Source organism: Morus notabilis, unplaced genomic scaffold, assembly GCF_000414095.1.
Source record: "Morus notabilis unplaced genomic scaffold, ASM41409v2 Scaffold503, whole genome shotgun sequence".
Taxonomy (NCBI): domain Eukaryota; kingdom Viridiplantae; phylum Streptophyta; class Magnoliopsida; order Rosales; family Moraceae; genus Morus; species Morus notabilis.
Genome location: NW_010366489.1, coordinates 283631 through 308490, shown reverse-complemented (window position 1 = coordinate 308490; position 24860 = coordinate 283631). Strand labels below are relative to the sequence as shown.

Genomic DNA, 24860 nt, shown 5'->3' with positions numbered 1-24860 from the left:
TTTCTTATCCGCTCTTCTAGCCAGCTGGTTAAGGCATTTTAGTGTTGTGTTCATGATATGTTCTTGTATGGCGTCTCATGCATGCGCAGTGTCGCTCACTATGATTCAGGAAACTAGCACTTTTTGCCCCTTCTTAGTTTCATATGCCTTCTTATGCAAATCATCTTGATGTTTGACCCCCTGTTATTGTTTCCCAGTATTGGAGGCCAATCCGTGGAGAGATACTTCAAAGCCTGTATATGTACTGACCCAAAGGGAAAACCTGTTGTGTACGATGAAAACCCGAAGAAATCGCAGGTATGATTTAATTCCATGGGCTTTCCTAAATCAAAAACTACTCTTTCCCTAACTTAGCTTTCGTATTTGTAACAGCGAAGTCGAAAGGGAGCTCGGACAGTTGTTTTCGCAAGGAGGAAAATTGAGATCTGGGATCGGAAATCAGACTAAACAATCAAGAAGTGGATCGAAGTTTCAGATGCTTGTGGAGGATGTTAGGGAAGGAGTGCTTGTAAGTATTCGTATACATTAGCTGTTTTTAAAGGTTTAATCTTGAAAGTTGAATAGTGGTTGTGTCATTACATATATTGTGCAGGTATTAGCATAAGACAGCCTCAGTTTGTTACAATCTTCCATTCTAAACACTTCTGTTATGAGAAGTGGTTAAGCCATTTGACTTCGAAGTACAACCACTAGAGAGAGATAGAACTATGGGGGGGGAAGAAAAAAAGGATTCTGGAGAGAACTAGAATTTGCAAATCTCAAATATTAATTCATGAAACATTCTTTGAATTGAAATTACAAACTACCGTATTTCTAGGCAAATCAAATGACAAACTAGGAAACTCAATCAAAATAAAATAAGGAAATGCGGTAATGAGAAACTAAGGTCTCGTTCGCTTTGCGGATTCGAGTTTTCAATTCAAGTTGAGATGTGACATTTTCAGAGAGTTTTTAATTGTAGTAAAAAAAGTTAGATGTGACATTTTCTGAGAGCTTTTAACTGTAAAAATCTAGAACTGAAAATTCGAATCGGTGAAATGAATGAGGCCTAAGCCTATTGCTTAAAAAAAAAAAGGATAAATCATTTTGGTATTCTATGTTATAAACATCTCATTGCCTCTAAAGAAACATTCTTTTGGCACCCTGCGGCCTATCTTTGAGAGGTACAATGTCCAAACCAAAATAAACGTTCTACTCTCCGATACATTGCCACAAAATTTTATTTCCCTTTCAGAAGAGCTTTCCAATTTCTTTGTTTACTCTGTCTATTCATCCCTAGTTACTTTTCTGATAAGTTTTGTTGGTGTGGTAGGTATTTGAAGACGAGAACGAAGCTGTAAAATACTGCGACTTGTTGCAAGGAGGAGGCAAAGGTTGTGAAGGTGTTGCAGAAATAGAGGCCTCATCGGTACAAAAACAAAACAATCTCCAAATCTTCCTTCGAATTTGAACCCTTCATTAATCTCTGTTACACTGAACTCTTTCCATATCCTTTTGCAGGTATTCGATCTTTGCCAGAATATGAGAGCTCTTGCAGTGCTCTTTCGCCGGGGGAGAACGCCTCCTCTACCTCAAAGCCTCGAATTAAATCTGAGGGCCCGCAAGCGATCTCTGGAAGACCAAGAGGACTTGATTTGAAGTCTTTAATGTGGTTGAAGTTGCAATATGTACAAGAAGCTGTTATTCAAGAGGATGGCTATAATACTGCAATATATACTAACCTGAATTTGTAATATATTTACCTTGTGAACGAAAAAAGAAAAGAAAAGAAACTGCTGGTTACGATTCACCAGTCGTATGGTATTAAATTTCACAGCTAAATTTATGATATATTCTACGTGGTGTATAATTGTATATGTCACCACTTTCTTTTTTTTTGGTCTACTCTTACACGCCAGATTTTCTTTCTAGAAAGATGACGTATTCGGATAGTCCTATTTTCCACATTGCACGCACAGATAAACATAAATTCATTTTCCCATTGGTTGGCGTCAAAATCGTGCATGGATTTCTCTTTAAAGAAAGACCTATTAATATTTCCTCATTTTTCCATTTTCCGATATCCACTTGTCCCATTCCATATTTAATACTCCACAATTTGCATGCCAATTTGCAGGCCATAATTGGCACTTTCCGGATTCTGGGTTTCTTAAGAATTGTTGGATATGCACGTTTACCAAAGCAGATATTCTTCTTATTCGCTCAATGTTTGAGTCAATGAATCTAGGTCATCCCAAATTGCCAACCTAAGTGGTGATAGGACTTGTTTTTCGCATATTCCGAGCTCATAAATCCTTTCAAGAACGTTTAATTCATAAATTAAAATTATAAGATTATAATTATTTTTAATTTACGTGTATTTTTAATAAGAGAAAATATTGTAACGAATCATAAATCATAATTTAAATCATAATATGAATCCCTTTACTAAATATCTCCTTCAACTTTAAAAATTGGAGTGATCCTTTCCTTACGCGTACTGTTAGAAAGAGTAATGGTTAGACTTAAGTGTTTGACCTGTTAAAATCATTTAACAATATGTAAAACAGACCATTTTTAGTATAGAACTGACAAAATGAAAATAGAACCACTTTTGCAATTTATTTTTCAATGTCAAATAAAGAAATTCTTGAATTAAGTTAAGGAAGTAGTAAATTTAAAGAGAATCCACCAAACTAGAAAAAAATGTGTATCATTCATTAATAATTTATGTTTTTCTTTTCATAAATTCATAATGTGATTTCAGGAAATAATTTTTTTGACAATTTAGAAAACAGAAGGCAAAAATAATTGAATAATAAAGTGATATTTTACTTTTTTTTGATAAAATAAAATGAAAAAAAGACCAAAAGAGTGAAATGAAAGGGAAGTGGAACCATATTCCGTTGAAAAGTAAACGCTCAGAGAAGCGGCAGTGAAGAAAAAGAAGAAAGAATTTAAACAAAAACGTAAAATAAATAAAAATTCAAGCAAAGAAGACGACCCAAAACCCAAATTCCATTTCTCTTCAAAAGCCAGCTCATAATTCCCAAAGAGGAAAGAAAGAAAGAAAGAAAGAAAGAGAGAGATCTCCATTGGATCCGGTCTTCGGCGATGAGCTCGGAGTCGACGCCGGAATCGGCGGGGAACGCCGATGGCGGCGGGAAGGGAGGCACTCCGTGCGGTCCGTCGGCGGCGGGGGAGAAGGGGAAACAGAAGGAGAAGGCGAGGGTGAGCCGGACGTCGCTGATTCTGTGGCACGCCCATCAAAACGACGCCGTTGCCGTGCGGAAGCTTCTGGAAGAGGATCGGTCGCTCGTCCACGCCAGGGACTACGACAACCGCACTCCTCTCCACGTCGCCTCCCTCCACGGCTGGATCGACGTCGCCAAGTGCCTCATCGACTACGGCGCCGACGTCAACGCCCAGGATCGCTGGAAGAACACCGTACTTCTTCCAATCCTACTGCTATTTCGATCAAATTTGCGAAGTTTTTGTTGTCTTCTGTTATGAATTAAGCGAAGTGTTTTTGCTTTTTTTTTTGGGTAATGGCAGCCTCTGGCGGATGCAGAAGGAGCGAAGAAACACGCCATGATTGAGCTGTTAAAATCATATGGCGGCTTGTCTTTTGTAAGTCCATGGCCTTCTCTCTACTTCTCTTTCTCTCTCTGTGTGTTAGTACGAAACGTCGTAATCGAGTAGGAAAAAAAAATTCTTTTATAATTATGTTAAAGTGTTTTATTCCCTTCTTTGGTTTCCCACTAGATGAATTGCGTGAATGTATTTCTGGGTTTTGTTTTTATGTTAGTGAATGCATTAGCTTTTGAATATATTTGCATTTTAATTGCACAGAGAGATGGGTTGTGAAGAATTACGTTTTTGTCATTGTACCTTTCAATTTATTTCCCGAACTAATACCAGTTTTGATTGTTGTTGATCAATATATAGAGGTTAACTTTCAGAAATTTAGTCGTAATAGTAGACCATGAAGTTGCTCCATTACTGCTTAACCTTCATAGAAAGCTGGCATAACGTTTAATTGGATTGCGAGGAAAGAGATTTTGGGAGCTAAATCCTGCATCAATATTTGGATCAAATAGTCGGAGATTGGGTCGACTTCATGCTTGCATAATAGTCGCTCTCTATTAATCTTAAATGGTCATCAATTTTAAGTAATGTTTACAACTTAAAGTTCTTAGTATAACAAAGATTATGATTTGAGAAACCTCATTACTTTCCCCATTCATCATCAGATGTTCTCAAAGCCTCTTGCTGATCCATTTATACCTTCTACTAGTTATTTATTCGATATTGAGTTCTAAGGCTTCAGTGTTAATGCTGCAGGGCCAAACTGGAAGTCATTTTGAACCGAAGCCGGTCCCACCTCCTCTGCCTAACAAGTGTGACTGGGAAATCGAGCCTTCCGAGCTGGACTTTTCAAACTCAAATATCATAGGAAAGGTGTGAGTTTTTATTTGTTGATATTGGAAATAATGGAATATCTATGTAGTAGGGAACGGTATTCAAACTACTCAAAGAAGTCGAAATTTAATTTGTTATTTCTTATTTGCAATTTTGTATTGCTTCTTTTAGCTATTCTCTGTTTTACTAGGAAAAGATAACTTGTTACATGATTTTACCCTGCAGTCAAACATGTATAAAGTACTTCAAAATTGATTTTGTAGGAGATGACTTTTTTTATTTCATAGTCCAACTTTCAGATGAAACTTCCAGAGTAGGAGAAAAGGGAAAACTAAAAGAACAAAAATAGAGCGAGCATAAAGAAAAATGATCAAAGAACCTAATTTCCCAAATTCAATTCATGCTTACTTTTTTGCTTCTTGGCCTTTCTTTTCTGCCAATGGATGTCTTGGATTTTGTGATTCTGCTTAGGAGTAGAAGTGTCTTACGTTCTGTTTTGAAGTTTGGTCTAATAGCATACAGGCACGTCTTATACATTCATAATTAATATGCAATTTATGCTTTGACTTATGATGCATGATGCTGTAGGGCTCTTTCGGTGAGATTTTGAAAGCCCATTGGCGTGGAACACCAGTTGCCGTCAAACGCATTCTTCCATCTCTTTCAGATGATAGATTGGTCACGTAAGCTCCATCATTTGTGTGCAATATTTCTATATAATGTGGTCGCAACTTGGTAATTATAAAATCTCCTTTTAGTTTTTCCTATTTCTATGATTTATTCCGAGTTTTGATCTGATTGACGTAGAGGCAACAACATAATCACTGAATAAGATTCAAATTATGATTTACTCAGATTCCTTGAGGTGATTTATGCAATATTTTAGTTCTCATTTTCAATATATGATGTGCCTAAGATCAAAATGGTTTTACTCTTCACACGTTAGGACCATAGGTTTTATGGGGTGACACCTTCCTCAAGAAAACAATTAATTGCTGTAGCTATAATTTTATTTCATCGCTACTCACAAAAAATACAGATTCCTAACCCTTTCTTTTATATTTTCCCGATTCAGTCAGGACTTCCGGCATGAAGTTATTTTGCTAGTGAAGCTCCGCCACCCTAATATTGTTCAATTTCTTGGAGCAGTCACTGAGAAGAAGCCACTTATGTTAATTACAGAGTATTTACGAGGGGTATATTCATGGAAACTAAGAACTGAATCGTGATTTCTAAAGTGTATTTTGAAAGCCACTGTTCATTACCTCATGCATCCTGTGTTTTCGTAGGGTGATCTTCATCAGTACCTAAAGGAAAAGGGCTCGCTTAGTCCTTCAACAGCTATAAACTTTGCATTGGACATTGCCAGGTACTTGAATTTTCATAAAGTTCAAAACAACTCAACAAAAAGACTAAAATCTAGTACCATTTAAGTCTGGTCCGTATTTTTTCTCCTCAAGAGAAAAAGGCTAAAGTTAGAAACCAGTATCTTCCTGGGTTAGGGATATTTGCTTTCTTCAATATCTGCAGGAAGCTTTTCCAATGAGAATGGCTGGTAGGTTTCTCCTAATTATGCTCCAGTTTCAGTATTGTTAAAAAACCAAATATGCATGATAATAATACCCTAAAACCATTGCCTATTACTTTATGCTAATGTCATTTTTGTGAATCGTATGTTGGCAGGGGCATGGCTTATCTTCATAACGAACCAAATGTCGTAATTCACCGTGACCTAAAACCAAGGTGAGTTGCTTATTTTCAAAATGTGGTTCTAGCAACTGCACTTTATGCATTTATTCAAGAGATTTATTTGAAATGTTGCCTTAATACCATCATTTACAACACTTGGCATGCCTTGACATCATTCTAATTATAACTACTGAAATTTTTGCCTCCTAATTTCAGGAATGTTCTTTTAGTCAATTCCAGTGCAGATCATCTAAAAGTTGGAGATTTTGGGCTGAGTAAGCTCATCAAGGTCCAGAATTCTCATGATGTGTACAAAATGACTGGCGAGACTGGAAGTTGTCAGTATTCCATATGTTGTTTTGTTGAAGAATTTAAGTTAATGGAATATTTTTCTTTTTAATTACTTTTTCTTTACCTCGTGTGTTTAACATGGAAACAAACAAAAGACCGGTATATGGCTCCCGAAGTTTTCAAGCACCGGAAATATGACAAAAAGGTCGATGTGTTCTCTTTCGCGATGATACTGTACGAGGTAATGTAGTTTTGTTCACGACACTAAAATAAGGGCAAGTTTGATATTAGTTCTGAATTCTGATAAATTTATGCTTAACCGATGCAGATGCTCGAAGGGGACCCCCCGCTTGCAAACTATGAGCCTTACGAGGCAGCCAAATATGTGGCAGAAGGACACAGGCCCTCATTTCGCTCAAAAGGATACAGCCACGAGCTGAGAGAGTAAGTCTCAAATTTTTAAAGTCAGCTAAAGCTTTGCCTCATTTGAGGGGCGCATCAACTTATTAGATTCTATCTTGCCTGCTCAGAGAAACCTAATAAGCTATTCCGACTCCGAGTGACTCAAAAACTTCATGATGCTCATCATCTTATTTCCTCCTTGTTAGCATTAATGTTACGCCCTTTAGGTTAATATACTACCGAGAATCAAATAGCAATTTTCCTATCGGGGGAAGCTTAATTAAACTGAATATTTTTTTCATTTCCATTTATTTCTGAATTTGGGTTACTTACTTCGGATGAATGTTTAGGTTGACAGAGCAGTGTTGGGCTGCGGACATGAACCAAAGGCCTCCCTTTTTGGAAATTCTCAAAAGGCTTGAGAAGATAAAGGAAAATCTACCCGCAGATCATCACTGGAGCATATTCAATTCGTAATAGGCAGCCACATTTTTAGATTCATGAGGTAACATATTTGTCAATGCCGTCATTGCCTTTTCACCTCCACATCTCTCTTCTGCTCAACGGGATTGTGAATACTCATGATTGGGAAACCTTTGCTTTGTCACTAAATAGCTCTAGTCGCTTGTATCTCTTGATTTCAATCTTTTTACCATGTCCATGAACCTTCATCCTGTAACTGGATTCTTTTCCCTTTATACATTTCAAGTGTAATTTTTTTTTTTTTTTTTTGGTCTTTGAATTGATAACGACAAGAAATAATAAAAAAAAAAATTATGTTTACTCCTTATTTATATATATAGATATATATATATATATGTATGCGCGCACGTATATATGTGTGTGTGTGTTTGTTTTCTCGAGTACTTAGATAAAAAGCTCGCCACCTTTTAGATCGTCTTTCTTGCCTTTGGTAATGTTATATAAGGTATAGACCATTGAGCTTCTACAAACGACATATTGAGAGAGACAAAATTTACAGCAAACAAAGAAATCTCTGCAGTAGGAGGGATTTCACTTGGGAACTTTTGAAGTTTCCGTTTCGGATATATACGGAAGGTGATGTATGAAAATTTGCATTCTTCAGATCGGTTGATGATTTTGCTTGTGTTCCTGATTGAAAAACTAAAACCTATACAACCTTATGTGGTCATGACTCGGAGAAAACTCTTACTGAAAATTACAACTAAACCGTAAGTTCCTGGTAAGGAGTCAAATGAGATGGCTATATACCCAACCGAATTATAATCTCTGTAATGCAAAATGTGTTTGTAAAATTTCCAGGTAACTCAACACTGTTGATCTGAAAATTGTTCTATTTCAGGAGTTCAATGCTTCCGAAATAATTTACAAGAGAATAGAATAACATTAAATTAGCTTCTTTTTCTCGAAGAAGGTCTTCAAGTGCCATAGTTGCAAACCTGCCACGGATAAGGAAACAAAAAGCGAGAGAAAGCTCAACCAGGCCATCCTGGAATTTGTTGTTTTGTTAAACTCCTGCATTTCTTCTTCTCTGGAAAAAAAATAATAATAAAAATGATGGAGCATAAGCATTAAGGATAAATAAATGATCTATGCTTCTTATTTCTCCACAAAGAACAGGGAAATAATAATAGAGATAATTCCATACCTTTCACGGAGATAAAACATCTCTTCATGAATGGAAGTAACAGTATCTTGTAGTTTCTTGAGCTCCAATTCCATGACCTAGCATTCAAAAGCATAATAACAGCATAAGCCTGTTTCCACAATCCACGCCCCAATCCTTACAATTACAACATCGGTGAAATAAAAATGAAATGGCGCAGGCTGGGAAGAAATGATATGCGGAGCTCATAACAAAATCTTGCCCCATAATTTGTTAATTATCTATTGTAAAGTCGGAATTTCAATGAATATTTTTTTTATAATTACGCTAAAATAACATTGTTTCAAGAATATAAGTAGATATAACTACTTAAGATTCACTCTTAGCTCCCAACTTATCAAACATCCAGGGAAAAACTAACCTTAAAACGAGGAAACAGAAGGAAACACTACGTGCCATGTGGTCTTATTCAACCCTAAGAGATCTCTCAGTAAAGATTGTACAAGGGAAGAAGGAAAAAGCTTCATGACTATAGAAAGACAAAAATTAAAAGAGTTAATTAATTAGCTCAAGAATACTTGGAGCCTAGAGGAGAAAAAAAAAATTGAATGTTTACATCTTCATAAGCACAATTATAATTTAGGGAAATAAATCCTCAAAAAAAGAAAGATGATAAGGTTTCAGAATCTTCTGGATGGGTTAATTTATTTCCCGCAAATAACAGTTATGCAGAACAAAGAGACTAGACTACAAGAAGTATTTGGCTGTGCTATTTGAATAATCACTTCTAATGAGAGTCTCAATGCATTCCAAAACAGTATACACAAAAACCATACATTATCCAATAGACCTTAAACAAAAAGAGATATCAAAAGTTCTGACTAGTTTATTTTGTAATTTGTATAAATTATAGTTCTGCACTCGGAATTCAATCCAGCTTAGTAAGGCTATGACCAAAGACAACGGTAACCCAGAGTTTTGATTTTCTATCCACTAGATAGCTTATAGCTCAACTACACTAGCTTGCCAAAAAGCCTTGAGCCATTTTCAAAAACCACTTCTCATTTGGTGGCATGCAATTAGGTTTACAAGGAAGTCTCATTCAAAGATTAATCGAAGCACTTCTCCTGACTTATTACTAACTCCACATCAATATCTCCTTGTTATGATTTCTCACTAACCCAATCATTAACCAAGCATTCTGCTGACCTTTTTCTAATCTCCAGACTCAATCCAGTACGTTTACCCAAGGCAAATACCGAAAAAATGCAATTGCTAAAAACCCAATTACCCAAAAAGGAAATTAGATAACCTTCCTCAACCACAGAGGCAATCAATTCTGCCTAAGTTCCCGGTAGCCACAAGGAAAAGGAAGCGAAATTAAGAGCCTAAGCTATAACTTGAAGCCAACAAAGCTCCTTTTCGGGTTCACAAAAAAAAAAATCTAATCCAAATTAATATCAATCAAGATAGATTTTGAGGACAGTCCACAATCTTCAAAATACATAAACGACTTAAGATCAACAATAAAACTTCCCTCACTCAATCGATAAAACTTACATCAACAGAGCCTTTCTTAGCGACATTGGACCAGTCCTTGGCGGCGACGCCAGTCTTCCAATCGAAGTCAACGGTCAACTTGGTCTGGGGCTTGTGATCAGGCGCGAAAAAACACGCCATGTAATCTCCGGCCTCCGCCGCCACGAAGGCGAACTGCCCCGTCTCCACATTCTCCGAGTAGTGGTAGCTATTCCCGTAATGCGAAGTCACCTATCAAAATCATCACCAAACAACCACAAAAACCCTGATCAAATTAAGACACAATTTTCAATTTCTTCAAATCAAAATTAAATCTTTCCCGAATTTTTTGTTTTTCCCATACCCGAACGGTGACCTTGTGGGTTTCGGGAAGGGGATATCCCTCGTTGGGGTTGACGATGCTGTACTTTCCGACCGTCATGGAATTGCTCTTGATGTCCTCGGCGATGCATTTGCTGTGACCCGATTGGAGCTCGAATTGGAGAGATTCGGATGTGGAGAATAGAAACCCTAGGATGACTAGAAGAGAAATTACGAGACTTGATTGAATCATAGTGGAAAAGAGAAGAAAAGAATCCAGAAACCTAGGGAAATTCGGGATTTTTTTTTTTCCCCTTTTGCTCTTCTGTTTCGGTGTTTTCGGAGACGAAGACGAATCTGATGTGATGAGAAAGGAAAATGACGGGGAGAGAAGTCGCGAAGATTCACGTTTGGGGTTTGTGTCCAATCAGAGGTGGCTGTCAACGAACTAATTGCGGTGGCGCGGTGAGTTATGTTGACACGTGGGTGGTTTTGGTTGGGTAAGACACGTGTAGTTGCTGATTTGTTTTTCTGGGCTAAATTAGGTCCTAGCAAGCTAGCGTAGCGAGGGCCCAAATTGGAGGTCGAGTTCGGCCCGATGTGCGGCGATTTATTTGCACCCACTGAATTTATTAATGCCCCCACCAATGCATAATTTATGTTTATTACAGTTTTACCTACATTAAAATTACATTAAACCCATTAATATACCCCACGTTAATTATAAATGGAATTAATATTTTTTTCAAAGAAAATAACACAGCATACACTTACATTAACTATAATTAGAAAGTATTTTTCAAAGGAATAAAAAATATACCTCCACTTTTTGTTTTATATTAAACCAAAATCAATCTAAAAACAAGAAATAAAGAATAAGTATTTATTAGTTTTGAATATAAACAATATAATTAGTTAAAGCAGTCAAAGGAATAGCTTTGTGAGGATCAAATGCGAGAGTTGTTCTTGTACTTTTTTGTTCAAAGAAGAAGAAGAAGAAAGACAGGTAAGACAAAGGCAATTGATAAATAAAGATAAAGAGAATTGTATTAATTTTAAAAATGAAAATATAATATTAATAGTTAAAAGGATTATATTATTTTATAAATAAACTAAAGATTAAAATTAGGTATTATAAAAATTATATCTATAAAAGGATAGATTTTTAAAAAATCTTTATTAGATTAGCGTTAATTAATTGGAACATCTATAAATTTTTTGGGTGCAAATATAACCACTCTTTATTTTCATGTTAGGGTTTTTTGGGCTTCTCCCTCTTAGGGCCGGAGTCTGGTGGCAACGTTTGGCCACCCTTCGGACTCCTGGCCCTCGTGATGGAAGCCTTGGCATCATAGTAAGAGGTCTGGTGGAGGACTTGTCCATTTAGTTGGAACGAGTTGGTCTTTGACAAGGTATTTAGTGGAGGACGTCAGACTTCGTCTGTCTCTATTTGGAGCGTCGGATTCCCGATGGTGCTACGGCCTTTGGGCTTTGTCTCCCTCATCAGAGTAGATCTGGGTGATTGTTTAGTTCGTGGCTGTGGTCGTGAGCTTGGGTAGGGTTATGCTGTGGTTCGGGGCCACTCACGATGTGTGAGTTTTCGTGAGGGTGGGCATCTTTGGGGATTTGGGGTCTCTAGGTGCGGCAAATATCCTCAGAGGGAGCGTGTCGAGAGGTTGGCCGTCAAGCAACTATGGGTAGCTCGACGAGACGACTTGATGGCGCTTTGCCTGTGGCGACTCCCATACTGTTCATATTTGTTTTCACTGGCTTCTTTACCTTGTGGGCTGCCTGTTTCGGGGTTCTCTTATTGTGGTGTTAAGTTTTCATTGGTCTATTAATTGTAGAGGTGTGTTTTTAAAGAGTTATATGTGTACTCATTACTCAAAAAACAGTCGTGTTCATAATAAAGAGAGGAACAAATTTCCGTCTATATTGCATATTTTTTAACATCATTTACAATGAGGTTTTATAAGATTTATAATAAAACTCTAATGACAGTTTTCAACACTTTATCTAAACATAGTTTTGATTTTATTCTCAATTCAAGTTACAGCTTATTTGCGTATATAAACACTGGTTCTAATTACAATTAAAATCACTACAATTCCAACTAAATCAACAATTTGAATCTTGAACCAAAGAATGCCTTAATTTCTTAAGATATTTGGAGCCTGTCCCTAAGTTATGAATGGTTTGCTGATTTTGTTATGCCTACTTGCCTTGTCTCAAAGAAGAACAACTACCAAAAAAGCGACTAGATTTTGCAACAAATGCCTCATATAGTTATTGTATTACATATGCTACATTGATGCGAAAGTTTTGCAATCTGGCGGAAGAGGACATGTTCATGATGTACTTAATTCACATGCATCAACGATATATACACACACACAATAGCCTTTTACTTTTTTTGGTGGGAGAATTTGTGGTCAATTATAGTCGTTGGAATCTTCAATACTAGTACCTGGAATGAAGACAATATCAACGCATACAAGTTTTAACATATATGAATCGCTTGCTGGTACAATTTCACAACTAAAATTACCAAGTAAATAAGCCACGGCCAAAATGTGTTTTCCAATGGCAGATAAAATGGGTTATTACTTATTGGTCACACCTAATGAAATGAACCAGCTGATCAAGTTAACTGAAAGAGCTACACAAGTTTCGGTTGTAGTATTCCAATTTCACAAGTTTTCTGAGGAAAAAAAAAAAAAAAAAAGGGGTCTATTATTGTATAGTTAGACTAGCGTTATATAATGTGTGTAGGATTAAAACCCACTTTGTGATACAATGGGTTGGTAAACTTCTTAAGTAGATATATATATATATATATATTATTTTATGACAACTAAGTAGGCAATTGTCATTGACCACTAGATCACGCTATATATAGAGTGGAATTTGGGTTATTGTATGAAAAAAAAAAAAAAAAAAAGAGTTAGCCAATTCATATTTCATACTCTCACCTTATACAAGTAAAAGTCTATTAGTCACAACTCATTTTGAAATTGCTAGTCGTGTTAATGATTGTTAGTTCATCATTACTTAAAAGTACCGTCCTTATTGATAAGGATGATTGATTTATTTAAATTTAATTTATTTTATATTTAATTTATCCTACTATTAAGAGATTGGATTAATTAGTTTCGTTTAGTATCTTTTTAAAGTTTAAAAATTTTAAATTATTAATTATTAGTAGATGAGTTCTTAGTTTAAATTATTTGAATTAGATTTTAATTTGGATTAGAATTCTCTTGACTATGTATAAATATTGCATTCTTGGGAAATATCATGTTTCAAATTCTAAATCTATTAATTATAAGCAACGTTATTTTAACTAAATTATAGATCGATTTTTTTTTTTTTTTAATTTAAGGAGATTTACATGTTGGAGTCAATTCCTTCTCCTTCACCTGTCCAAAAGCTTCAGGTTTTCACCGAGAAGATTGTTTTCTCATAAAAATTCAGTAGAGCATCAAAAGTAAGTTTCTCAATTAAGATAATTAGGGATAATCCTTTTTGCATTCATTTTAATGATGACAAAAGTAGAGAACTATATTTCAAATGCAACTAGTATGGAAAAAAGAAAAGTACTCAAACCGTGATGATTTTTCTTTCTTACATATTGCTATATATATATGGACCCTTCATAAAAAGCCTTGCAAAGGGGTAAAAGACCGGTTGTTTTCCTTTGAAATATATATCATTGAGTATTGAAGCTTAGGCTCCGTAATTTGCACTTTGCAGCAATCTTTTACCATCATTCATCACATGCCAAAAAAAGAACAGAACCCCACAGATTTTTTATAAAAAAAAAACTAAATTTATTCTCACTAACATTGTATCATTGAATGATAAATCTGCTAGATGATCAAGTGCGTTTTAATCATGAATAAAAACACAAATAAATAAATAAAAACTTCAAGTGGGGTTTCCTTGCAGCATAACATCTTTGCTCTTTACCTAAGTTCCCCAACATAATTGCCTCACCACTTTCGTTGGTTTTTCTTCCACACTCTGAAAAAAAAACAAGGCAAACTTTTCGTGAAAGGGAAGTTTGGGATGAGAATATGGAGGTGAAAAATTGGATTTACATGGGACAAAAGGACAAGGTTGTTCTACATGATACTGTGTGAAAAATCACCATCAAATGGAAGTTGTCCTAAATTCCTTATACTACGTCAAAGAATCACTCTACTTCAAGCCATATATAGCCGTACTTGAAAATTAAGGTTTTCCAGCAAAACATACCAAATGCAAATATACACATTTGGGATTCCTCATTGAGAATGACAAGGAAGTACTTTACTTGATAAGTTCTACTTCTCCTACTTTCAAAAGTTTGGTTGTAGACTAGCAAATAAATGCAATTTCTTAAAAGAGTTGGGTCTTGACTTAAAAGAGCTCAACCAAAACCAATATTTTGTATGTTTATTGTTGTTGGTTGTTACATTGCACTTTTGTTTATAGTCAAACTTTGTTGGTGGGAATGAAACCCCAAAAATGTTATAAGCTCTCACCAGTGTTTGGTTTGTGTAAAAGTTATACTCCAACCGAAAACACAAAAATGATGGATAAACTTAAAAAGAAAGACGAAAATGATATGTATAAAGTAGAAAATGGAAAGAAGATAGAATTATTCCATAAACCAAACGAAAATGTGCCAAAAATATGCATTAGAATCATGAGATTTGTAAGGTAATTGATTGTTATTAAAGCAATAAGAAAATATTCTACTCAGACGCATGTAAATGATAAACACATTAGTAGCTTGATATCTATTATTTAACTATTATTTTTTTGGGTGAAAGATTGATGATATATAAATGTTTAATGGACATTTTTACAGCTGTTGGGACAACAGAGTACACAAACTTTACCGCAGTAGACTAGAAACCTAGATATATTATAAGACTAGCACAAAAAAACATTATAATTACTAAGGTCAGGAATGTCATTGTCAATATTTTCGTATTTATAAGAATTCTCTGCAGAAAAAAAGGGGAAAAATTCAAAAAATGATCATTTCAATAAAAATTCTTATCTTAGAAAAGTAAAAAATATATAATATAAAATTCCAGTAAATTTGAAAGAAATAAATAAAATAAGCTTAGAAGAAAAGGAGATCTATTTTTCCGTGATTTTCCTTCAAAAGCCTGAATCCAGTAACCAACCAAACGCCGATATTCATCAAGTTTTACATAAAAAGGTTAGAAAGGGAGAGAGAAAGAGGAAGTGAGATTTTTTTTTTTTTTTTTTAAGTTTGAGTTTTATTATTTTGAAGAAAGAAAAAAAAAATTTTAAAAATTAATACGGAAATGAAGAATTTATAGCATTACCTGGCGGGTGTGCCGCGAGAGAGAAAGGCCGAGAAAAACAAAAGATTTTCCCGGAAAAGGAAATCGAAAAAGCTTCTGATTTTGTTCTCTTCCGTTGCTTTGTTGAGATCCTCGTAACTAATCTTCGTTTCAAACTCATTCCGTGTCTCCTATCTCTATGCGTTTTCTGCTCATCCTTCGGAAATCTGAATTTTTCCTGTTGAGAATTTGAAGGTTTTTTTTTTTTTTTTTCGGTTCGTTCCGCTTTCAGAATTTGGGGCTAATCGGAGCCTAGGGCTTCCATGCGGTTTTGATTTCGAACGTGAACTGAAAAGCTGAGAAATTGATTCGGTGCATTGAATTGGATGATCGGGATTATCGGAATCAGCCGATGAGACGGCAATGTGGTGTATCATAGAAGAAAAATGGAGGTCAGATCTGACGGCATACCGGTCCGCTGCGACAAGATTCCGGCTCCGGTGATCCCGCGGACGCGATTGCAGGTTTGGTTCATTCGCGTGTGCTCCAGCATTTTGGTATGGACGTGTCTGGTGCAGCTTGTGGCCGTTGGAGAGCTGTGGCATCCGCATTTGTTCTCCAATGTCACCAATCGGATGAAGCTGCTTCCGCTCCGCGTCGAGGAGGCGGCTCCGTCGCCGCCGCCTCTTCTTCCAGCGAGTGAGTTTTCTCCAATTCCAACCTCAATTTTCTTTCTTTTGTTTTTCTTTCAATGAATGAAATTTAGCAATAATGCGTATGCTTATTGTAACTTGAGTGATGCGAAAAACAAATTAAGAATGAATAATGGCAATCATAAAGCTGGAAAATTTAGGGTTATCTAAAACGGGTGGAATAGTTTTTTACTTTTGTGTTCTTCAATTATTATTTTTTTCTTCTTTAATTTAACGGATTAATGTCTTAGTTTTTAAGCTAAGGCCATACCTTCTCTAGAGATGTGGGGATGGCTTGTCAATTATTTCTCACTAATTATACAATTGTCAAACTCACACAACAGTTCTCGTCCCTTCGGGTGATTGTCATTGTGGAATTGATATTAGCTTCAAAGTTCAATCTTTTAGAGATGTTTTAAGTTTGGCTAGCATAGACATTTGATGAGATAACGAGATTTTGATCGTATTAGTTGGTTTAACGCTATCTAGTGATTTATATCCATACCCTTGGGCGGCAGATGCCAGATGCAAATATATATATATATATATATTAGATAAGATAAACCTTTTACACTGTAGCTTAATCAAGTTGGCAAATAATTTTCCTTTCGTATTAATTTACAGGAATCATAGTTTTTATAGAATAATGAATTGCACCTATTCACAATGATTTTCTTTGAAGAGAACTAGTCTCAAAACCACAAACAACTTTTGCTCCACGATAGTGATGGTTGAATATTTCTTCTGCGTGTGTGTATCATTTATGTATTTTCTCTAAGTTTTGTCAAATCCTATATTTTAGATTGAGTTGGAGTTTCTTGAGCTATTTCTCCCTCGTTTTCTTTTTGGGCGAAAAATGAGGCCTTGAGTCCTGAATTTTGCAGGAAAATATAAAAGTAATGGTTTTCTTAGGGTGTCCTGCAATGGGGGCTTGAATCAAATGCGTGCAGCGGTTTGTACTAGTTATTTCAGCTCCTTCCTTTTGTTTTGTTTTTGTTTTTCCTCTTCCATCTCTTTCCTTTTCTGCTATGTCTGGACTCTAGTTGTTGACAGCCAAATTGGCTTTTCAGATCTGTGATATGGTGGCTGTTGCACGGCTATTAAATCTTACGCTGGTTGTTCCGGAGCTTGATAAAAAGTCATTCTGGGCTGATCCTAGGTATATTTGTTGTTTGATTTATGTTCACTTAATCACTTTCATCAACGGCTTGTTGCAATTGTAAACTCTTACTTTTCTTGTTCAGTAACTTTGAAGATATCTTTGATGTGAAGCATTTCATTGATTCGCTGAGAGATGAAGTCCGAATTGTCAGAAGACTGCCTAAAAGGTTTAACAGGAAACATGGGCACAAGCCTCTTGAAATGCCTCCTGTTAGTTGGTCAAACGAGAATTTCTACATGCAACAGGTTTTGCTTTTTTATTTTCCATCATATTTTTCAGGAAAACAAAATTTGTTCACTAATTGCACATTTTTAAGGGAAAAAAAAATGCTGAAATACACTGAAGTAGCAGTTTTATGAAAATTCACGGTTCTCAAAGTGGGATACCAATGATACAGAACTTGTCCTTCTGTAGATACACACTCCTATTTACGATGGCCTTGAATTTGATTATGCAGATTCTACCACTTTTCCAGAAGCATAGGGTGCTGCATTTCAATAAGACAGATGCACGTTTGGCAAACAATGGGCTTCCTCTTTATCTTCAGAAACTTAGATGTCGTGTTAATTTCCAGGCTTTGAGATTCACTCCCCAGATTGAGACTTTGGGGCACAAATTGGTTCGCATACTTCAGGAAAAGGGACCTTTTGTGGCTTTGCATTTAAGATATGAGATGGACATGTTGTCTTTCTCGGGTTGTACTCGTGGCTGTACAGAGGTAGAAGCAGACGAGCTCAAAAGAATGAGGTTTGTGATATTCAAAAAGGAAATACTTTGCTGTTTGAATGCTCAGTTAGTCAGTTAAGAATTGGAAAAATGATGTCTGTTGATATTTTTGCTTAGAATGTTTTGTTGTGGAAGAGATGCTTTCTACAAAACTATTGCAAGGGATGAAGTAATTAGTATTGTCCTAGTGATCAGCTTGTTTGTCATTTTTCTCTTTAATTTATAGAAGTGTTAAGCATATATTGCAGCTCTCGTGAATTGTTCATTGGATTGACTTATTTCGTCCAGATATGCATACATTTGGTGGAGAGATAAAGAAATAGATTCTGAATTGAGAAGATCACAAGGTTTATGCCCTCTGACTCCAGAGGAGGCAACTTTAGTTTTGCAAGCATTGGGTTTCGATAAAAACACACAGATCTATATAGCAGCTGGTGAGATTTATGGCAGTGAATGGAGACTTGCGGCACTAAGAGCTGCATTTCCACGAACAGTGAGTTTATCTACTGTTTTGCACCATGTATTTTCATTTAGGTATAATTATTGCCAAAGACATTTTTCCTTGTTGAAATACTGTGGCCATCAGGAGGCCATTTTACGATTTGATGATTGAGGCATGCATGCTGTAGGTCAAAAATGCCCACGATGGGTTGCCTGGATAAGTATTATCAGCTAATAATAGATCCCAACAATATATTGAGTAATTGGAAAGTAATATGGTAGTTTTCATTTATTATCAACAAAAACTAATTGGGCTTTAGACAACTTATCAACTATATAAGACAGTGGCCTCACCAAGGTCCATCTGAAGGTCGGACTGACTTTAGAATGAATATCCATCTCCTTGTATATGAATCGTTATTGTTTTTCTTTTTTTCTTTTTTGGTTTAAGGATAGGCTTCTACATTAGTTTGTTTTTCTTGCTGTGTTTCTGCTTATATCTAAGCTCTCGTACTATATTATTATGTATCCTTTCAGGTTAGAAAGGAAATGTTGCTTGCTCCAGAAGAGTTGCAACAGTTCCAGAACCATTCATCTCAAATGGCTGCTTTAGATTTTATGGTTTCTGTAGCGAGCAACACATTCATTCCCACCTATGATGGAAACATGGCTAAAGTTGTTGAAGGTCATCGTAGGTATGTGTAGGCGCTTTCGCGAAATGGTCTTTACTTGATCAAATAAGGAAGAAACACAACCGTTTTTTGATTCTTAAGATTTTTGAGATGCTCCTAACAAATAACTCTTACAGGTATCTTGGGTTCAAAAGAACCATCTTACTGGATCGGAAAAAACTTGTGGGGTTATTGGATCTGCATCAAAACGGGTCGCTTTCGTGGGATGAGTTTGCGGTTGCCGTTCAAGTGGCTCACCAGAAAAGGATGGGACAGCCAAGTCGACGCATAGTTGTTCCAGACAAGCCAAAGGAGGAAGATTATTTCTATGCAAATCCCGAAGAGTGCCTCTGCGAGGGAACAACCCGTGATGACTTGTTTAGCTCTGGTAACTCAACTAAGCTTGGGTGACTGCAATCAAATCAAATTTAATTTATCTTCTGAAGTGTTTCGACAGAATCTCCTCCAACATAGTAAGGTTAATCACAACGTCTTCATAACAGAGGCATTGATTACCTTGTATACCCACACCCCCCGAGTTTTGTAGGAAACGGTAACAAATGACGATTGAGTTCCCATTTTGGGCATCTAAGTTATGGTGTTAATTTTTTTAGTGTTTATATTTATTTGTTCACAAGTGTTCAGCGCCATTAAATTATTATATATAGCAAAAAAAGTGCCTCTAGTTGGAGTTCCCGTGTTGGGCATCTACGTGTTATGGTTTTAATACTTTTTATCTAGCATGATTTAGATTAGTGTTTATATATATATATATATATATATATATATATTTATTTATTTATTTGTTCACAAGTGTTCAGCACCATTAATTATTATATAGCGTGATTTAGATTAAAAAGTGCCTCTAGTTTGGGTTCCTATCTTGGGCATCTAAGTTATGCTTTTAAATTTTTCGTGTTTATATATACATTTATTTGTTCACGTGCCCAGTGCCATTAATTATTATATAGCATGATTTAGAATTTTAGATTAAGAAATTGCCTCTAGTTCGTTCTTTATCTTAACAAATGTTTTTAACGTGATTGAATTCTCTACTTGTCACCTTTCAGGGGGGAAAAAAAAAGGAGAAACAAGAAACTCTCTACTGTCTGAGAATGGGCACCATCTGCAATTTTTTTTGTTTTTGTTTTTTGTTTTTTTCTTTTTTGGATACAGTTCGAGAATATGCCCTTCTAAAATGATGCTGGAACTATTTTTGAAGAAACATTTCAAAAAACAACCGAAAACACTACCAAAATATCTCCTCCCGTGCATTCACTTGGATCACTTCTCTGTTCACACCATGCATTAAACAGATGCGTTGGGAAGCTACAAGAAATGTAAAATCAAATGACAAAAAAAAAAAAAAAAAGAAAGACCAGTAAAGCAGACAGATCTTTATGCGTGCATAAGCTATCCTTGCCGAATGGTGCAAGGAAATTCAAAAATCCAGAAGGTGCGTGATCAACTGCTTGTGCAGAGTGAACCGTAGAAACTAGAAAGATTTATGTGCTAAACTGTTGTGCACATAGCATAATTCAAGGTCATAGAAATGCTGAAATCATTTAATGTCGGTACATACACTTGTACGAATCATCGCTATGGTGTACGACATTAACGATGGCTCGGCGCTCACATGTTCGAAACTGTAGCTCCACATTACATATCTTGCTCTCGTTGTACATGAAAAATGACGGAAAAGATGGACAGTGGAAATTCAGTTGATGAAGATAGATAGATCACAAATCTCAGTGGAGAGCTTATTTTCTGCAGAAACAAGAAGTTGTTTTGCTGGATTCCTCAAGCAACATATGATCAGTTTGATTTTGGCCTACTTGGGCTCCCAGAAGATGATCTCTCCTTGTTCTCCACAAAGACCAAGTTCCTTGAGCCTTCTCTCTTGATAATACTCCAATAAATCCAACTCCAATTCTCTCTCCTTGAAAATCCCATCAATGTGTTGCAGCACCTTTTTCTCCCCTTGCCTTATTCCAACAGCAATCTCAAGCCTTGGATCCAATTCTTCTCCTTTGAACTTCTCATCCTGTCATCCACATTCCTTTGACGTTTAAATTTCATACAAAGAAAAACTATCTACTAAGATGTAGCACAGGGGGGAAGAAGACGATTTTACCTCTTCAATGGTGGTGCTATAAGCAGAAAGAGCGGATTTGCAGGCGTCTCTGACCACTCGGCATATGAGCTCTTCATTGGCACGGCTTACAGGCAGCTCAAGATGGCCCCACGCAGAGTTTCTGAAGATGCTTTCCAAGAGAAAAGCGTCGGTTCCTCCAAGAGCTACCAGTCTTAGATAAGTAAGCATTCCAGGAGGAAGTGGACGGTCCAAGAAGATATCGAAGTATGCCGTCTCACCCCAACCATTTGTCTCAGCAATGTCCAGTTTGTCATCAAAAAAAGGGTCTGATTCTGATATCCCTAGTGTTAGTGTATACGCGTCACGATCCGCCAAGGAATCTATGAATCCATAGTCCAAAGCGAACTCAGCATTACTCTTGTTTATGTCATATTGTATGAAAACCTGTTTCCGAACCCTCCCAAGTTTCAGATCAACACACATCTTATATTTAGATCATATGGTTTATACAATATTAAGTTTTTACCTGCTCACCAGCCTTGACAGAGAGTGGGCTTCTCAGAGAGAACAAATAGTCCCAAGAGAAAAGACCTGCTGGTCCTTTGACCTCATGTGCATGATCTTCTGTGGTTACTTTGGAGCTGTGATTGATCTGATTAACAAAACTAACTGAATTCAAACTGAAAACCAGCAACAATAGAGATTTTATTTTTCGTGCCAAGTATAACTGATTGATTTCTTAGATCTTACCAGGTCTACACCGGGGATCAAAACGAGGTTTTGGTTACGGAGGCGTGAAAATGCCCTTGATCTGAGTATCCCAAATGCCCAAAAGAAATCATCCATTGTTATAGGAGAAGGGAAAAGCCGCTTGTTTGGGAGAATAACTTCTTCTTCCACCTTTCTGAACTCATTCTCAACATACTCTTTCACTCCTAGTGTTGTGCTCAAAAGTTGGGTTCCTGCAAATGCATTTAAAGTTTAGAATGCGCAGAAATATATGATCATCTTACTCTATCTTCCAGATTTCACATCTAAGCAAACGTATATATGTAAAGCTAATTCCCTAAGCTATTTTGGAATTCTCCAAATCACATATGGCATGTCATATATAACATGATTCTTCTATTTATATATAAAACATAGTAATGAGAGTGTTGTACCAAGTTTATTTGAAATATAATGGCAATGTGTTCGTGGCATATTGGCATTCAATTAACTCCTTTAAAATATCATTTCTTTCTTTATATCTCGTTTAAGTTTTATCAAGATGATTATTCTCATAAGAAGACATTTATGAGTCGCTTTTTACACCACCAAGTCACTTGTTCTCAACACCGCTATACGTACTAACGTTAGGGAAACATATCTGTAAACTATGAATATATTTGCCGGACTAAAATTTCTATATAATATCCATGCTACGCAGATGTAGCTCACTCACCGTAATTGGTGGAATGGAAATACAAAATAAAGAAGACGCAATTTAAGAACTAGCATAGTTGACCACAAAGTCAAAAGCAACTTAACAATAAGCATAACAAAAATGGGCAAACACAAAAGTAATGAAGAGTGTATAAAAACGGTGAGCAAACCAACCTTGAAGCTCAGAAAGCTCTTCTTCTGACCTGCTCTGGAACCACAAAAACAGAATCTTATCAACCCCAGTATTCAAACACAAAACCATCACTAGATACGCATATATACACGAATACATACATATATACAAAACTAACATCATTAAATTACTCAAAACCAAGCCAAACCCACCAAAACACAGTGGAGTTAGTACTCTCGGGAAGAACATCAAAGTAAAGCCTCCACTTAGAATCCTCCATGGCCTTCTCTCTCAGCAAAAACAGGGCAACGGCGATCCACGGCTTGAGCCCACTACACACCTTCCCGATCTCCGATGCCGCGACGGCATCTGGGTTTATCCACAGCCTCCTGGGTACCTCCAAAACGACGTGGTTTCGCGCGATGTCCCTCGTCGCGACCAGTCCCAGGCCCTCCGGCACCACGGCCGGCCTCGCCGGCGTCTTCGCCGAGACAACGCCTTCATCTCGGAGCCACTTCCAGAAGGTCCGGACCTCCGGGGAGACTGAAGGGTCGGATTCCGGCGACTGGAGAGACGTCGCTGAAAGAGGTCTGTTGTTGTCGTTGAAGTAAAGACTGGTTGTGGATCTCTTTGGTACGTAATTATGGAGGTGTTTTAGACTCAGAGGAGGGAAGAGAAATGTGGATGATGATGAAGATAAGCTATAGAGAGTCACCATTTTCTTTTTTCCTTTCGTTTGAGCTTGTTGTTGAGTTTAGTCAGTTGCAGTGAGCTTAATGCAAACGAGCAGAAGAAGTGGATATATGGGATTTGATTTATGGCTTCTGCTTCTGGATAGACTTTTTAGATTTGTCTCTCTTTTTATTTTGCAAAATTAACATAAAATTGTTTGTGTGGGATGGGCCGGCCCAATCTGAATTGCTAGGGGCTTAGGGCATGCCTATTATGAACACTTTAGTAGAATTGTTCAAATCAGAATTCTAGTTTTGATTTTAAAATTAGAATCATAATTTATAATTTTATGTTTAAATTATAATTTTGAAATTAGAATCAGAATTATGAATTTGAACCACCCAAAATCAAGGAGTAATTGATTTTAGAATCAATGATGATTCATAGTTTAAAACATCGCATCATCAGGGTTCAAACCTTGAATCATAACCATTTAAACCAAACACTAATTTTAAGTGAGTTAAATCAAAATTATTTTTTACTTTTTATAAACAAACACTTATTTGAACCCATAATTATAATTTCAGATTTAGAATCTTTATACCAAACAACCACTTAGTTTTAAAAAATACCTAGTTTTTTTTTATTTATTTACATAAATTCTACTATTACAAGTACAAAGTCTATTATATCCTCACATAATGAAAATAAGGAAAAAAAAATGTGAATAACATTATTGGAAAGATCCGTTTAGAGTCTTCATCAAAGAAAAACTTACTCATCAAATCTGCATTTAACACACTAAATCAACCTAAATGAGGAGGGGAAACAATCCCATTTAATTAAATGTCAATGCTCTAAAGGTGCGTTTAGTTGCAGTGGGAGATTGGTAATGAGAATGGAAATAAAAATAGTAATAGAATAGAATAAAAAGAAAAGATGATTTATTTATTTGGTTCTACTTTAACGAATCCAATAGAATGTGATATAAATATTTTTATGTTGACAAAATTACACCTCATGTTAATATAACTAATATCATATATATTAATATAATCATTTAATAACTAATATTAAATATGTAAAAGTATAAAGATATCATATATATAATTATAACTATAGTTATATAATTATTTATTATTATAATACAATCATAATATATAATATAAAATGATATATAATATAATAAAATAACTATATTGTGATTAATTTATATAATAATGTTACAACAATATTATATTATACCACTAGAAATATAGTATAATTATAAAATATAATATAATATAACATATTATAATTATAATATATACTATAGTATATTATCATTTCT

General features: G+C 35.8%; 5 protein-coding genes across 7 annotated transcripts in view; 3 read left to right on the top strand and 2 right to left on the bottom strand.

Moving 5' to 3' along the window:
- LOC21398782 overlaps positions 1-1975 on the top strand; it is a 3220-nt gene extending 1245 nt beyond the window's left edge. Inside the window, exons 2-5 of the mRNA XM_010110408.2 lie at positions 198-297; positions 373-508; positions 1313-1408; positions 1501-1975. Coding sequence (XP_010108710.1) covers positions 198-297; positions 373-508; positions 1313-1408; positions 1501-1638 — 470 coding nt within the window. The 3' untranslated portion in view covers positions 1639-1975. The remainder of the gene's footprint in view (positions 1-197; positions 298-372; positions 509-1312; positions 1409-1500) is intronic.
- Positions 1976-2904: 929 nt separating this feature from the next.
- Positions 2905-7533, top strand: LOC21398781 (integrin-linked protein kinase 1). The gene is made up of 11 exons (XM_010110407.2): positions 2905-3426; positions 3535-3609; positions 4324-4440; positions 4990-5084; positions 5477-5597; positions 5691-5770; positions 6085-6144; positions 6307-6428; positions 6537-6622; positions 6710-6825; positions 7134-7533. The coding sequence occupies exons 1-11, from the start codon at positions 3094-3096 to the stop codon at positions 7258-7260; spliced, it is 1332 nt and encodes a 443-aa protein (XP_010108709.1). The 5' UTR covers positions 2905-3093; the 3' UTR covers positions 7261-7533.
- Positions 7534-8000: 467 nt separating this feature from the next.
- Positions 8001-10613, bottom strand: LOC21398780 (transmembrane emp24 domain-containing protein p24delta9). The gene is made up of 4 exons (XM_010110406.2): positions 10254-10613; positions 9932-10141; positions 8414-8490; positions 8001-8296 (listed from the first exon to the last, which is right to left on the bottom strand). Exons 1-4 carry the CDS (start codon positions 10461-10463, stop codon positions 8152-8154), a joined length of 642 nt encoding a protein of 213 aa, XP_010108708.1. The 5' UTR covers positions 10464-10613; the 3' UTR covers positions 8001-8151.
- A 4730-nt stretch (positions 10614-15343) lies between these two features.
- LOC21398779 (O-fucosyltransferase 3) lies at positions 15344-19900 on the top strand. Of its 3 annotated transcripts, none has more exons than XM_024173654.1 (9): positions 15344-15425; positions 15806-16212; positions 17090-17157; positions 17276-17364; positions 17450-17612; positions 17825-18114; positions 18382-18586; positions 19072-19229; positions 19343-19900. In XM_024173654.1, the coding sequence occupies exons 2-9, from the start codon at positions 15960-15962 to the stop codon at positions 19614-19616; spliced, it is 1500 nt and encodes a 499-aa protein (XP_024029422.1). In that variant the 5' UTR covers positions 15344-15425; positions 15806-15959; the 3' UTR covers positions 19617-19900. The 3 variants fall into 3 exon arrangements, with proteins under 3 accessions (XP_024029422.1, XP_024029423.1, XP_024029421.1); XM_024173655.1 differs by lacking the exon at positions 15344-15425 and adding an exon at positions 15502-15668; XM_024173653.1 differs by lacking the exon at positions 15344-15425 and having other exon boundaries at positions 15502-16212.
- A 552-nt stretch (positions 19901-20452) lies between these two features.
- Positions 20453-23678, bottom strand: LOC21398778 (ribulose-1,5 bisphosphate carboxylase/oxygenase large subunit N-methyltransferase, chloroplastic). Its single transcript, XM_010110404.2, has 6 exons — positions 23071-23678; positions 22900-22928; positions 22051-22262; positions 21827-21952; positions 21340-21744; positions 20453-21249 (listed from the first exon to the last, which is right to left on the bottom strand). Exons 1-6 carry the CDS (start codon positions 23574-23576, stop codon positions 21037-21039), a joined length of 1491 nt encoding a protein of 496 aa, XP_010108706.1. The 5' UTR covers positions 23577-23678; the 3' UTR covers positions 20453-21036.
- Between the last annotated feature and the right edge of the window lie 1182 nt (positions 23679-24860).

Bases quoted from the DNA above. Each gene is read 5' to 3' on its own strand.
- LOC21398779 (XM_024173654.1), top strand. From the start codon at position 15,960: ATGGAGGTCAGATCTGACGGCATACCGGTCCGCTGCGACAAGATTCCG. The intron at 17,365-17,449 runs GTATATTTGTTG...TTTCTTGTTCAG, and splicing joins TCATTCTGGGCTGATCCTAG to TAACTTTGAAGATATCTTTG. The intron at 19,230-19,342 runs GTATGTGTAGGC...TAACTCTTACAG, and splicing joins GTTGTTGAAGGTCATCGTAG to GTATCTTGGGTTCAAAAGAA.
- LOC21398780 (XM_010110406.2), bottom strand. From the start codon at position 10,463: ATGATTCAATCAAGTCTCGTAATTTCTCTTCTAGTCATCCTAGGGTTT. The intron at 10,142-10,253 runs GTATGGGAAAAA...TGATTTTGATAG, and splicing joins CCCACAAGGTCACCGTTCGG to GTGACTTCGCATTACGGGAA. The intron at 8,297-8,413 runs GTATGGAATTAT...TTTTTTTTCCAG, and splicing joins ATGTTTTATCTCCGTGAAAG to AGAAGAAGAAATGCAGGAGT.
- LOC21398781 (XM_010110407.2), top strand. From the start codon at position 3,094: ATGAGCTCGGAGTCGACGCCGGAATCGGCGGGGAACGCCGATGGCGGC. The intron at 3,610-4,323 runs GTAAGTCCATGG...TTAATGCTGCAG, and splicing joins CATATGGCGGCTTGTCTTTT to GGCCAAACTGGAAGTCATTT. The intron at 5,771-6,084 runs GTACTTGAATTT...GTATGTTGGCAG, and splicing joins TTTGCATTGGACATTGCCAG to GGGCATGGCTTATCTTCATA.
- LOC21398778 (XM_010110404.2), bottom strand. From the start codon at position 23,576: ATGGTGACTCTCTATAGCTTATCTTCATCATCATCCACATTTCTCTTC. The intron at 22,929-23,070 runs GTGGGTTTGGCT...GTTCCAGAGCAG, and splicing joins ACTAACTCCACTGTGTTTTG to GTCAGAAGAAGAGCTTTCTG. The intron at 21,250-21,339 runs GTAAAATCGTCT...TGTGGATGACAG, and splicing joins ATAGCACCACCATTGAAGAG to GATGAGAAGTTCAAAGGAGA.